The following is a 14,638-nucleotide window of genomic DNA, read 5'->3' as shown; positions in this document are numbered from 1 at the left end:
ACAGCCCCAGCCTCAGCCAGAGCAAGGGGGAGAGGGTACCCCCGGGGCCTGATCCCCTTCCCCTGAAGCCGGCGGGGCAGCTCACACAGCCATGAAGGGGATGTTTTCATCCCTAGTGCTGGATGGGACCGTGGAAGGAAACACCACGATGGGCAGAGTAAAGAGGATGAAAATGGCATGGATGCCCCAAACTGCTTTCTGATACCTTTCTCATCCACAGCTCTGTTGAGGTCGGTGTCCCACTCCACGTCTTCCCATTTCCAGCCCGCAGGACACTCAATCTCATCCTTATGCAGGACCTTCTCCCCATTCTGTGGGACGCAGGGGTGTTTTCAACCAACGGGTGCCCCGCAGATGCCTAAACCTCCCCTGAGCCGCCCGGGGCTTCCTGCCACTGCAGCCCTGGGTGGCGGCTCAGCCCCGGGCCACCCGCTTCGTCCTTACCACGTCGGTGTAGGCATCAGTCATGTGGATCCACTGTCCTCCAGGCAGCCGGACCTGGTTCTCAAACACCTCCTCCACGAAGCTCAGGTGCCCAGCGTCCACGTCGTGCAGCAACCTGCACCCCGGGGAGATGCAGGGTGTCAGGGGCTCCCCCCTCCTGCCCTCCCAGCCCCGCACAGGCAGCAGCACGGCCTCATGCCTTCCCTCCTCTCGCGACCGGCCACGCCACCCCAGCACACTCTTTGCCTCCTGAGCCTCTTCCACCCCAGATGCACCAAGCAAAGCTCCCACGAGACCTCGGCAACCCGGCTCACGTGAAGCCTGGAACCCAGGCTGTAAATCCAACGCAAGAAGAGGGCAGAGCTGTGCTGAGCATCCACCATCCCCTCCCATCCCCTCAGTGCCCCGCTGGGATCCCACCGCCAAAGCTCCTCAGCGTGGGGCTTGCACAGGCACCCTGGTGAGCTGGGTGCTGGGGCCATCACGTCCGTGAGCACCTACGCAGCACCCACCACCCCAGGGCGTCACCCAGCACAGAGACGATGCATTCTGCGTTAACACCGTTGCCTACCGAGGATGGGGCGGGCAGACGAGGAACCCCCCTGGCACCCCAGATCTCCATCCTGGCTGACGTTGCCACCAGCCACCTGGGTGATCCATTTCTGGGTGACTTTGCCACCAGCTTAGCATCTGCTCAGGTTTTTGGGGTGCCCATGACAGCCCACCCAGGCTCCGCTCTTTGCAGAAATCCATCACTCACGTCTTCTCCGGGCAGATGAACCAGTCCCCAGCCCAGGTCCAGCCCGTGGAGGGGCGGAAGCTGTCCTTGGGCAGCTTGATCTTGCCGGTGACATCTGAGTATTTGGGGTAGGTCAGGCCGGTCGTGCCCCAGTTCCCCACCAGCGCCAGCTTGGTCTGGTTCTCATACTGGGGGAGCAAAAGCAGAGAGGTTTTTGCATTGGAGGCACAAAAACCCCATGAATAAGCCTTTTGAAATCCCATGAATAATCCCTTCCTTCCTGGAGAGCCCCATCCTGAGGACAGACCTCCTGGGAAGAGCCTCACCCCCCCACCAGCCGCTGCCCCATGGGCACCCCCAGATTTCAACCCCAGCAGGCGGAAGAAGGGGTGAAGCCACGATGCGGCTTTACGGCTCGTTACCAACCTTCTTCCCAGCCTTTCAGGCTGGATGCTGGTGGAAACGGCTCTTCTCAGGGTTGGTAGGGGCTGACGGGACCCCCACCTGGCACTGCCCTCACCCACGGTCCAGCCCACCCCCTCCCCTCCATGGTGGAGCTGGTGCCCACGCCAGAGAGAAAAAAAAAAAACCCTTTAGGGTGGTCCCTGCGAGATGCTCACGGTTTCGGCAAAGACGGAGAGCTTCCCCTCGGCGTACTGGTTAAATTCCTTCTCATCGACCGACAGCCCGAACCAGAGCTGGACCCGGATCTGGGCTGGGATCCTCGGACCCATCGCCTCCTCCTGGGGGTACTGCCAAAGGCAGAGCCTCGTTAATATCCCCGAGGAGGATATTAATGGGGGATGCTCGGGATGTGAGGCTGGGGGTGGTGACTACGAAGCCCCCGCAGCCCCGGCCAGGGAGACAGGGGGGTAGGTGGGACAGGGAGCATCCCTGGGAATTGGGACAGCATCAACAGTGTGCAGAGCACTTTGGGGATGACCCTGAGGGGCTTCAAAGCCCCAGTGGTCAGGGCTTCTGCGTCTCGCTGAGACAGCCTTCAGGGCTAGGACGCCAAGCCCAGCCAACATACTTCAGCAAAAATAGAAAGAATAAACAGGGAGATGTCTCACTGCCCTTTTTTCTCTCTCTCAGTCACTTTTTTTCCCCTTCAAGTGATGCTAGTTTTCCATCCAGAGCTAAAGTGCAGAAAAAAACCAATATATTTTGGTTCGTCTTTTACTGCCAGCTGGGCTTGGGGTTTTGGGGTTTATTCAGTTTATTTTATTTCACTTTATTTTTTTAGAGCTTGTTCAGCGCTGATTGTCTGCTCCCAAGCTGGCACGCAGCGAAAGGCCAAAGAAATACCATTTGAGATGTGAGAAGTTCAGTAAGTGCCTGGCAGAGGAGGCCACAGCTTAAATTTCCTGGGGTGGCAGAGGGTCAGGAATTTTGAAAAACATAAAATAACACTAAAAAATTAAAAAATAAAATATATTTTTTAAATAAGCACCATCTGGGCCAAAGTGCACTCATCTTCACTGCCTTGGAACTTGTAGAAAATGTGAAGATATTCACGGGGATCTGCTGCAGATCCATGCAAGAGGAGCTGAACTCCACCAGAAGCACAACCAGGCTCTCACCGTGCAGAAACCAGCTTCAACAGGGTTGAAACTGGGGCTGGGGGTCCCCAGAGCCCTGGGCACTCATGGGTTAACACAGCCGGTTGCATTGGGATTTCAGGTTTTCCTGCACAGTTTTTTTATATATATATATATTTTTTTTTTTTTAGGGGAAAAACATTTCAAAAATTAATATCATGCATGCACATACATCAAAAGACAAGGTACCTTCAGGAAGATGGTCTGCAGCTTCCCGCAGTTCTTGCCGCAGCAGCTGGAGATGCCCCTGGAGAAGAGGACCTCGTGGGCTGGCACGCGGGCGTACGCTACGCGCTTGTCTCCCTGCAGCATCCAGATCACTATATCGGGCAGGCTGTTTTGGGGCTGGAAAACACAAAAGCCGTAGTGTCCAACCGAGGGTGGCTCTGAACTAACACATCAGCTGTGGAGGGATGCGGGAGGCTGGAGATCGGCCATGCTCTAAGCCCCACCACCAACCCAAGCCCATGGGGTGAGACCACTTGACCCAAACCCCATACCAGCAGCTCCGGATCCCATCTGGGTCTGGCCAGGGCAGAGCAACCCCATGTTTCCCCAAGCTCTGCCCCCCACAGCCAGCCCAGGTCGCTGCAGCAGCTTTGGTTGAGGGTTTACTGGCCGTGTGTAAGGCTAAACCGCAACAGCCGGCTGCCAAACCTGGTGCCTTCCCCATCGCTGTCGGGGGGATGCGGGTGCAACCCCTGCATGGGGGGCCAGGAGTCTTGTCTGCAAGAGCAGCATCCTCTCTGCATCCCACTGCGCCGTCGGGCAATTGCTCACAGCCGTCGCACCAAAACAGCACGTTGACGGCAAGCTGGGGAAGAACGAGACCCCTCCAAGGCGAAAAGCAGCTCCTGCAGCGTTACCTCCTCTGCCATGGCCCTCAGCCTGGAGAGCCAGTCCTCTGCCTGCTCCAGGGCCGCCGACAGGCTCGAGTCCTCGTGCTTGAGCTTCAGGGCTGCCTTCACTATCTGCTCCAGGTTGGTGCTGCGAAAGCGGTACATGTTCTGGTCCAGGTGGGTGCTGGCCGGCTTCCCCAGGACGTCGGGCAGGGTCACGCTGCGGGGATGGGCAGAGACACGGCGTTAGCAGCTCACTCACCCTCTCATGGGGGTTTTGCTGTCTTTTTTTTTTTTTCCCCCTCCTTTTCAGCAAGTTTCCAAAGAATTAACAAGACATCGAAGATACATTTGGGGAACACAGCAATGCCAAAAGCAAAGGAGGTTCAAACCGCACTTGCAGCCCCCACGCATCACCCACAGCAGCCAGGACGGGGCCGTGGCTGAGCCGTGCACACACACACACACACACACATATTTTAATATAAATTGATTCAAGCTGCTGGATAAATGTTTCAGGAGTCCGGGAGGATCTTCGCTGCGCTGAGCCATTTAGAGGGTTTTCCTGTAAAATGCAGTGATTTACGGTGCTGCTGTTATAAATGCTCTTCTTGCTCCCAACCTGCAGTCCCCCAACCAGACGCAGCGTTCCCCCCTCGGGCTGGGACTGGGCTCCATAAGCCCAGTTTTCATTGCATGATAAATAAGAAGGACAACATCTCTTGCCCAGTTATGCCCATCGAGACATGCCATGGACACCGTGGTACTTGCCCGGGATGGTGTCGGTGCACGTTGTCCCAGGTTAATAACCTGGTCTTGTTGAATTTGCAAACTAACTTTCAACTTTCTGCATAAAGCCAAAGTTACAGGAGGTTTAGGGAGGGAGGCACGGTTGAAACGGGGGCAGCGAAATTTACTGCCTTCATTTCTCTTAAAGAGAATTGGGTTTGCTGTTATTCCCAAAGGGAGCCGGAGCGCTGCGGGTGTTGCTAATTAACCCAATCGTTCAGTAGCATCCTGTGCGAGGAGCTAAATTAAAAGACCGTGTTGGGGTTGCAGCCCCAAGCCCTCCATGGTTAGACCAGTCGTGCTCCGTGAACTCAGTTTTGCGTGTCCACGCTTTGTTTGTATATTTATTACGAGGGAGCTGCTAATGAGCTGACGTCCCACTCGTTTTCTGCGGCTTGCATTGTCACTGGTGCAGGGGAAGGACACTGCTCGCCCACCAAGAAAATACCACTTTGTGGCAGAAACTAGGATGTACTTCAACATCCTTGCAGGAACAGGAGAAAAAAAGAAAAAAAGAAAAAAAACTAAATATACCCACCGCAGTAGAATTTAATTTCAGAAAGATAAACTATAAAACTATGCAAAAAAGGAGGAAACGTGTTAAAGAGCTGTGGAAAGGAGCAGCAGAAAGGGTTAAATCCTGTAGGCAGCATGGGAATGGTTTGAAGACACCTTGTTCCTGGAGCTATGTGCCACATGTCGGAGACCTGTAACAACTACAGCGCTTGAATGAAGTTAAATTGTGCTCAAATGGGAAAATGGAAAAGACCGCAAACTCCACCAAATGCAATGTAAACAATACCATGAAGTAGTTTAAAAAAAAAAAAAGGCAAAAAGATGGAAGAGCCCCCATTAAAAGCCTAAAACCCAAAGAACTGTCCCTGTTCAGGTGGATAAACGACACGAGGAACGTGTGCTGGTGAGCCCGAGCTCGAAGCAGCATTTTTCATAGCAAAAAAAGCTGGGGGCCAGGAGGACGTCAGGGCAGAGCCCCTCGTCGGGATCCGTCCTGCCTCGGCGGCCGGGAGGAGAGGACTGGGAGGAAATCAGTGGAGCAGCAAACTGCGGTTTGGGTAGGAAAGGGCGGGATGGTTGGGTGGGATCTGTAGCTTTGTGCTTGGTATTGCTTAATATTAATATGATTAGAGGACTGGAAGGACCAAAGTGATGGCAACCTCAAAGAGACCTGGAGGATCTGGGGGAACCCGAGATCAGCAAGCCTGACTCTTGCATCCGACAAACTAGCAGAAACCACAACCACGAAGAGAAGAGCAGGGAGGTGGACAACCCAGACCCGAGGGGGTCACCTGCGGAGGGATGCTGGGTCGTGCAGGGGTGACACCATCCCCTGAAGGACTTGCTGGGGTGCTGGTACAGCCTGCCCGGGCTCCCTGGCAGCCCACGGCACGGCCCTTCCCCAAGGGCTCTGCCACCCTGGACCAAGAGGATGGTCATCTCCTGGGCAAAGAGCTGGTTATATGGCAGGTGGCAAAAGATGGGAGCGTTGAGTTGGTCCGCAGTGATGGGTCCTGCGCCAGGCGCGAATTATGAGGAAAGAGCAAAAGGGCTGAACGGAGAACATCACTGAGCCAGCACATAAATGTGTGGTGCATCCTCGTGTGACCGTTGTTCTTCCAGCTAGGGAAAGATGTGACAGAATTGGACAAAGCATGAGGAAGACCAAAAGGATGATCTAAAACATGGACCCTCTTCTGCAGCAGGGGCTCTCCAGCCACCCCCTGCCTATTTCGCCATGCCCCCAGCTCCGGCAGGGAACAGCGGAGGGGTCATTTCACAGGCAGCTCTCTTCCAAGATCCAGCATGGAGCAATCCTCACGCCACAGGACCAGGGCCAGGAGCAGAAGGACAAAACCCACCCTTCAGGTCAGCGCTGCTGCTCAGCAGCACGAAGGAGCTGCAGGAGCCACCTGGATCTGGCTGCAATTCAACATTTTGGGGTCTTGGTTTTGCTACAACTCATCTTTCCCTAACTTCGTCCATTTGTATGCTACTTCCAATTCCTTTCTTTTCCTGACAGTTAACAACTTCCATCTCTTCACGCAAACGTCTGGAAAAGATGCGTGCAAGGCGATGCCGGCAGCACATTACTGTTTTCCTACTGGGAACAAGAGGTGGGGGGGCGGGTCCAGACCCGGAGGAGATTGGGGAAGCACCGGAGAGCGGCAGGGGGGTGTCCCATCTCTCCGAAATCCCAATGGAAAGAAGCTCTCTCCTGGCTGAGCGCAGAGACCAAGCTTTGGCAGCATCATGGGGGGAGCCACGGACAGGTCCGGCTGCACAGCTCAGCTCATCCCCCCCCGGGGCAGAGCGCAAGGAGGGGTGCGAAACCCCCTCAAAAGCCATCACGGCTCTTCCAGCTGCCCCCACCGCGGGTACCACCCTCGCCAGCCAGCTCCGGTCCCCGTGCCAAGCCCTCGCAGAGATGGAGCAGCCACATCCCGCGGGAGCCAGCGGGAACCACAGGCTTGGCACACCCCACAGCCACATTTTTCCCCTCCCCTCCCAGTTAATTGAATTTGTTTTGGAGGGCACAGCATCTCTGGAAAAACCAAAGCTGTGGCTCATCCCTCAGGTCCCATCCCACGTGCCCAGGAGCGGGGAGGGTATCGACAGCCCATCGGATGCCTCTGACCTTTCCAGCAGAGCCAGCATGCATGGGGCGGGGAAACACATCTCCTTTACGAGGCTCAAAAGCAAATAAATAGGGAGGTTGTAAGTATGTGTGTGTGTTTTCTTAAGTGGGTCCTCCAGGAGGTCTGCAGAGCAGGGTCAGCTCGTTCGAGGTCTCCTTGCCCAAATGAAGAAGGTGTCTGGTCCCACACGGGTGTCACAGGAGGGTCCAGAGAGGCTGCACCCCCATGCCCGCTGCACCCCAGCACCCCCACGACCTCTCCTTAGGCCTTTCGAAGAGCAGGGGGGACAGAAAGGGGGACCTAGGGCTTGGCAGCAAGCTCAGCACCATCTCCCCAATCTTAGGTGACTGGCACAAGCTCAGGTGGACAGCGTGCAAGATCCTGCAGGCTGGTGGCTATTGTGGAAGGGGTGGGGGACAACTGCTCCCAGCAGGTTTGGTGGCCTCAGGGACAGCCAAAAAGGCTAAATTCTCCCTCTCTGCTGAGCTAAAGCACCAAGAGCGGCTCCACAAGCTTGGTGGTCACAAAGGTCCACCTGCCACAGCCACCGGTTGCCACCAATGGGATGTCCCAGCCCAGTGCAGGGCTGTGCCCACAGCTCGGCTGCTCTCCACCTGCTTCCCAAGGCAAGGAAGTTCCAAGAGGCAGAGCAGCTCTTAATTCCCCTTGGCAAGGGCTTGCCAGGGCTAAAAACACAGCAACATTCCTACTATTGCCCTTCCCCAAACTGATGGCACGGAGCTACTGCAGGGAAGTTGTGTGGCCGGGCATGGGCATGGGACTGGACTTGGAGATCATCTTCATGGGCGTACCTGAAGGGGAACCATGGTCCAAAGACCCTGGTGAGGGCGGTCCTGAACCACCTTCCTGAGGGGTGAGCTGTCCTTGGGATAAAACACCATGGTCATATGGGAGCGATGCTCCCCGGAGCGGCTCCTCATCCCCTCAAAGCACAATCCAGCCCCAAAAAAACGGCTGCAGGGAGGGAAAGCCCGTGGCACCCTGCAAGACTCCCTTGAACAAATGTTCAAGTGCTTAGAAAGGCAAAGCAGCGGCAGATACTGGTGGTGCTGCCCACGGGGACGGTGGGATGGCTGTGCCATACAGCCCTGCAACATCCCCGTCCCCCAGTCCAGCTGTTGGACACACAACACCCATGCACGGCTGAACAACCCCTTTGGGTGCTCTGCGCGGGTGCCTCCTACACGGCGCACACAAGACTCAACTGGGAAGCCACATTGGCGGCTCCTCACTCCACAAGCCCCACCGTCCCTCTGGCTGGGCTGGCCTGGCTCCAGCTCCTGCCCCGACACAATGCCGCTCATTCAGGTGAGCCACGCTGCAGCCCTTGCATGAAGGCTGGAAATTTATGACTTGCCTTAAATGTCACCTTTTCAACTCCGTGCCTTGGCTCAGCAACCTTTGAAGCAAACATTAGCAAATGACCGGCTTTTTTCAGCGGGGGGGAAAAAAAAAGTCATCCCTTCCAAGATAAATAAGTGCTCTCGCAATAAACAGCGTGAAAAGGCTCACATTCAAAACTGGCAGAAAATACCTGCAGTCGGCGATGATGTCATCCATCAGCTGGGCACCCAGGGCATCCAGCTCACTCGGCGAGCGGTTGGCCTTGAGAGCAAGTTGGACCTTCTCCAGGTTTGCTTCCTGCACGATAGGTGGGGAAGAGGAGCTGCACAGCAGGGACCCCCCCAGCACCCCGCTCCACCCCACGTCCAGGACCCTCCCAGCGAGTGCCTGGGGCTGCTCCCCGTGATCAGAAGCTCCAGCCTGGGTCCCACCAGGGCTCTGCACCTCCGGCTTTGCTTTCGTTGGAGCTCCAGGGGAAACAACAGTAAAATTAAGCAAGAAATCCCATAAATAGCTCAGGAGCTGACGGAAGGTGCTTGCCTCCTGCGCCTGCATCAGTAGGCAGGTGGGTGGCACGGCAAAGCACTGCGTTCGCACCCCACTGTCACCCCAGTGGGGATGAGGGTGGTCCCTTTCCCTCCATCACTCCACGGGCTGAGCAGGGCACCCAGGACGCCGACAGATTTCCCCTCCACAGCACAAGAGTCATCAAACCCCAAACCTGACCCAGTCTGGAGATGGCCTCTGTCCCCTCCCTGTCCCCCCAGGCAGAGCGCAGAAGGGAGGTGGACAATGCTCCTTGCCACCACAGCACTCACCAGCCTGTCTGCTGCGTGGTGGAGAAGGTTTTGGGCATCAGTCCGATAGCTGATATCTTCCCAGTAGGATGACAACACCACCACGGGCTTCACGTTGCCCCAGGGCAGGTAGTAATACTGACAACCTGGAGGGCACAGCACACTGGTGAGCTCATCATATTGGGGTGACGGGGGACCCCACTCCTCAGGACCGGGGTAGAGATGAAGGGGGGCAGTGCAGCATTTGGCCTCGGGCAGACGCCCACCTCTGGGGCTCTTTTGGAGAATTATGTTCCCCAAACCCATGTGCAACAGAGCAATGCGCACACCAAGGTTCAAAGGGATGTGTGGCAACCTCCACGGCTGCAGCAGTTCCTGCAAAGCAGGGAGGCCAGAAACCAGCAGAACAACCCCCATGGGGTGAAGATATCTCACGCCAGAGCGAGAGCCCCACAGGAGCCAGGGAAAGGCCATCCCAAAGCACTGGCTCTTCCTTGAAGAGAAATGGGCACTGTTAATGCTGAGGCGCTGCCCAAAAACCACTTCAAGCCAGTACAGAGCTGAGAGAAGCAGTCCTGGCTCCTCCGCAGTCACATATTTCCCCTTCACCACACGGTTGAGGTGGGCAAGAACCTCTGGAGATCATCTGGTCCAACCCCTGCTCAAGCAGGGTCACCTTGAGCAGGTCTTCCAGGATGACCTCCAGTTGGGTTTTGAGTATCTCCAAGGATGGAGACTCCACACCCTCCCTGGGCAGCCCGGCACAGTGCTCAGTCACCCCCATGTTGCTCACCATCAAAGACGGCCCGGCTGTACTGGGTGGTGGAGGCCAAGGGCAGGCAGGTGTTGTCAAATTTGTTGCCGTAGTTGCCAATGCTGACCTCAAACTGGATGGCGTCGTCCACATCTTGGAGCATGGTGGCCGAGTAGAAGGCAGCAAAGAGGGAGTACTTCCGACGGCGCAGGTACTTCTGCAACAGGCATAGGACCATGTCAATAGAGGAGATACCACCACCGCTCTCCTACACACAGACCCTCCACTATCCCGGCACACACCAGCTCAGCAAGGCCTCCGAGACGGAAAAGTTTATTGTGGGGAAGAAAAACATACATTGCAGCAAGGGAATTTTTGGGTGAGATATTTAGGAAAAACCTGACAAAGGAGAAGGCTAGAACTGTCCGTGAAAAATGCAGTTTAAACCTGAAGAAACGAGCAAAAGGAGCACATCTGCAATAGCGCCTGAGTTGAGGCAAATCTCCCACCCTTCCATGTTCACCATGATCAGCTCGCTACCATGCGGCAGCTCAGACGGAGCAAGCTGGACACCTTGGGATGGAAACACGGCAGGAGACACCCTCCAGGAGCTCACCAACCACTCCACCGCTCACGGGACACCACGCACCCAGGACCAACACCCGCGCCCCTTCCCTAGTGCCCCACATGCCGTGTCGCTGGAGGGCCGACCCCAGAGCCCACGGGGTCGGATACCCCACGGAGACCCCGTTACCTCCACCCGCAGGATGTCATCCGCGGAAATGTCCTCCACCTTCTGCTCCACGTGCTCCACCAGTTTGGTCTCCAGCTCCACCAGCATCCTGCCGCGATACGCGACTCCCTCGCCCTTGGGGTAGACCAGGGACAGGCGTCAGGACCCCGGTGCCCCCTCCCCACGGATGAGCTCTGCCTTTGCTTTCAATGGGCTTCGTGGCAGAGGAGCGAGATCAGGCAAAGTATTTCTGCAAGCACTTCCAAGGTGGAGAGCGTTTGTGCAGCAGAGCAATATCAGGAGGTGTTTAGGCAGCGGGAATAGCCAGGGGTAGAAAACGCAGTGCAGGCTCCTAATAACAAAGCCAGTTTGGGTTAATAGCAGCTTTCTTTTGGCAAGGAGGGGTGGTAGTTTAGCTTAGGTTGTGCTGGAATGAAGCCGACGTCACCTTTCCTAAATTGAGCGTCTCGTAAGGGTCGGGAAAGCCCGTGAACTCCCGGGGGCTGCCGTAGAGGTTGATATAGCAGGGACCGAACGTCGGCAGGAACCCGAGCCCATCGTCCGCTGGGGATCGTGGGGAAAAAGAGCTGTTAGAGAGTCCCGAAGGCACCTCGGGGATGTGTCCCCCCGGGCTTCACTGCAGGACCATGGGGACCACACACATGCAGCTGGAGGCCAGCAAAACGCTGCAGTTTTTCATCCCCTTTGAGCCCTACGACCACTTACCTTTTTGCAGGAGAAAGACAAGGTGGGTGTGGGGCTATGTGGGGCGCACAGAGCTTCCCGGTCCCAGGAAGGGTCCCCAGAGAAGGAGAGCATCGCTTTGCTGGTCTGAACCAGCGTAGGGGATTTACACCAGTCAAGGAGCTGGCCCCATGCTCCCCTTAAGGCAGTAAGAGAGTGCTCGGAAGAGAATGGCTCATTTTTACGAAACCTCGAGCAGAAGGAGCAGCGAAAGGGCAGAAATCGTTTGCAGGGTCCTGCTCTGAGCTCCAGAGCTGGCTGCTCCCTGTGCGCAGCTGGCTCAGCACACAACACACACTAGACCATGAAGACATCGCTGCCCAACGTGGACACCCCAAACCCGCTGTGGGGAAGGGCAGTGGAGCCCTTTCCCCGCTCCCACAGGGCAGGGGGAAGCCGTGCTGGAGTCGTCCCCTCTTCCCACCACAGTGCCCAGGCACGACGCAGCCGATGCTCCCCCAGCTCCAAGCCAGTGCTCCAGCTCTGACGGCAGCTGAACCGGCAAAACAATTACCAAGCGGCGATTGCAAACCGAGAGGCTAAGGGGACGTACGGTCTGCGGCTTTCAGAGGCTTCGCGAGAGCAGGAAACTCATCTGAGGCACAAAGAAATGGAGAGAGGTTAGGAAAGGCTGGCAGAAGAGCACGAGGGGAGGATGGAGGGTTATGGAAACAGGGGTGGATGATCTCAGGGGCTTTTGGTGCCAACTAAAGAGACAGAGAGAGAAAGGGGGAGGTTGTTCTATAGTCCTATTACCCTCCCGGAGGCTGTGGGTTTGGTGTGAAACAGGAGGATTTGAGCATCCCCAAAGGATGCTCCGTGTGCTGCAAAAGCTGGATGGAGCCACGGGACGGGTGGGACCCACGGTTCCCCAGCACCTCCTTGGGAGCCAGAGGGTCTCAGCGGTGGGGTGGGCTGTGCCAGTCTTAGCAGACCCCTCGCAGCCTCCTCCTCCCTCCTTGGCCTCTCTCTCTCTCTCCAGACCGGCCCAGGAGCTGCACTTTAACTGGGGAAGATGGGGGCTGCACACACAAGCACCCCGCTGGAGAACAGTGCTGCACCCCAACTCCACGCCTGCATGCATGGCCAGGCAGCGCTGGGTTGGGGGGCACAGGCTGCGGGACACGCGGCTGAAGCTTTGCACCGGGCTCGTGTCCCAGCGGCTGCTGCCGGCTCTGTCCCATGCCCGTAAGGCATGGGGATGCTCGTGATGAGGTGGGGGTTTGCAGGGCACCCGAGAATCTCAGAGATGCACAAAGCAAAGGGAGCAGAGCGAGGGGAGTCCCGATGGGGTTGCAGATGCCATCGAAGCTCGTTAGCAGCAGGAGATGCTCGTGCTGGTTAGGGCAGCCTCTGCTCCTGGCCCTGCCGTGGCTCTCGGCAGCCCCACAAGCGTGTCCCAGCTCCCTGCCCTCCCGCTCGGCACAGGTGACAGAGTCAGTGTCACCCAGCCGATCCCTGCCAGCGCCTCCGTGGTGGTCCTTCACTTCGGAAGCCCCTGGGACTTGAAGCAGCACCTTCAGCACAAGCTGGACCTCAACCCCCATCCCACCCCATGACAGCCCCTAAATGCCACCTAAGGAGTAGCCACTAGCGGGGGACGCACAGGTAGGATGTGGCACCTTCCAGACTGTGACACCACTGCCTGCCACCAACCGCACAGGGGACCGCAGCCACCTCCACGCAGCAACGAAAAGAGGAAGCAGAACCTCCGGCACACCATGGCCCTGCAGCCTCCCAGTCCCAACACCCCTGGGAGGACCTGACGAGCTTCAAAACCACAAACCAGGAGGGGCCAGGTCCAACCGGAAAACAGACCACACAGGACGGAGCAACCCCCAGCACCCCGTCCCGCGTCTCCCCCAGCACCGGCGACTTGGCAGAGACCATCACGGCTGTGACGTCCTCCAAGCCAACACCAACCTCCAGCCACGAGCATGCAGTGCTCCTCCATGGCCATGCACCCCAAACCCCATCCTGCTGCCCCCCCTTACCCTCCAGCTCCCCGCCGGGGGCCGAGATCTTGGACATGCAGAGGTAGGCAGTGCCGATGATATCATTGTGTGTCAGACGGTCCCTGCAACGCAACCCATGATGCCATCACACCATGGACCGGGGGGGGTTTGCCCGTGGGGTCTCCCCCTGCCTGTCCCACTCCTCCAGCTCAGCTTTCCCCGCGGGCAGGCACAGGCAGCCCCCCCCATGGTGAGCCCCCTCCCCGCTCACCAGTCGGTCACCCGGATCCTCATCTTCTCGCACATGGAAGGGAACTGGGAAAAGAGGCAGGGAGAGGAGCGGTGAGTGGCGGCGGTGGGGTCGGGTGGGCAGGTGGGGAGCCACAGGGGTGCCTGTGCTCACCATCGCCGGCAGCGTCAGGCGCTGGTTCCACTGCGGGTTGGCGTTCTTCTCCAGGATCCTCGAGTAGAGCTGGAGGTGCAAGACCGGGGATGAAAAGTCAGTGCCAGGTTCCCCAAAATACAGACTCCATTCGATGGGTGGCCCGGTGGGGCTCTGCACCGCATGGGTAAACCCCTCCGTGCAGGAGGCAGAGGATGCTATGGGCTGCTCGGGCAGCTCACCCTGCCCAGGGACCACCAGAAACTCACCCCCTTCCTGCTGTGGCTGCTCAGAATAATGTCCCCAGCCTGTCCCCCCCCGGGCACTGTCCCCTGGGGAAGACTTAAGGGCAGGGGAGACTTTCAGCCCTTTAGTGCTGCTGCGGATCAGAAGGCAAGTGGCGGCTCATGGGCATATTGCTTGGTGAAGGCAGCGGAGGGGCCCCGGCAGCAAAGGGAGTGGGGACGGGGCTCTGCAAAGCCACTGGAGCCACCTCCATGCCCTCGCTGGTCATGGGGGGACATTTGGTGGCATGGAGACTGCCAGCCACTCGCTTCAGGCAGCGCCAAGAACAGCACAACCCTCTGCTGCTGCACTATCCCACTTCCCCGGGAGCTCAGCCTCTCCATCCCCATTTTTAATGCAACAGCACCACGAAGAGCCCAGCGAAGAAATTACAGGATCACAGAATCATTAAGGTTGGAAAAGACCTGTAAGATCATCAAGTCCAACCATCAACCCAACCCCACCATGCCCACTAAACCACATCCCGCAGTGCCACATCTACACGTTCCCTGAACACCTCCAGTGATGGTGACTCCACCACCTCCCCGGGCAGCCTC

General features: G+C 57.3%; 1 protein-coding gene across 8 annotated transcripts in view; it reads right to left on the bottom strand.

Moving 5' to 3' along the window:
* The window catches only part of DYSF (dysferlin), a 108,877-nt gene that overhangs the window by 79,302 nt on the left and 14,937 nt on the right, over nt 1–14,638 (bottom strand). For all 8 annotated transcript variants that reach the window (XM_059817481.1, XM_059817483.1, XM_059817485.1 and 5 more), the window contains exons 14-27: nt 13,818–13,886; nt 13,686–13,729; nt 13,454–13,536; nt 11,164–11,279; nt 10,737–10,850; nt 10,022–10,199; nt 9,250–9,374; nt 8,622–8,728; nt 3,651–3,843; nt 2,974–3,129; nt 1,804–1,935; nt 1,205–1,371; nt 445–559; nt 206–311 (exon numbers count right to left, since the gene is read on the bottom strand). In XM_059817481.1, the coding sequence (XP_059673464.1) occupies nt 206–311; nt 445–559; nt 1,205–1,371; nt 1,804–1,935; nt 2,974–3,129; nt 3,651–3,843; nt 8,622–8,728; nt 9,250–9,374; nt 10,022–10,199; nt 10,737–10,850; nt 11,164–11,279; nt 13,454–13,536; nt 13,686–13,729; nt 13,818–13,886 (1,705 nt within the window). The remainder of the gene's footprint in view (nt 1–205; nt 312–444; nt 560–1,204; nt 1,372–1,803; nt 1,936–2,973; nt 3,130–3,650; nt 3,844–8,621; nt 8,729–9,249; nt 9,375–10,021; nt 10,200–10,736; nt 10,851–11,163; nt 11,280–13,453; nt 13,537–13,685; nt 13,730–13,817; nt 13,887–14,638) is intronic.

The sequence above is a fragment of the Gavia stellata genome, chromosome 5 (assembly GCF_030936135.1).
Source record: "Gavia stellata isolate bGavSte3 chromosome 5, bGavSte3.hap2, whole genome shotgun sequence".
NCBI classification, from domain to species: domain Eukaryota; kingdom Metazoa; phylum Chordata; class Aves; order Gaviiformes; family Gaviidae; genus Gavia; species Gavia stellata.
Note: the sequence above shows the minus strand (reverse complement) of the source record. Positions and strands in the feature narration are given on the sequence as shown.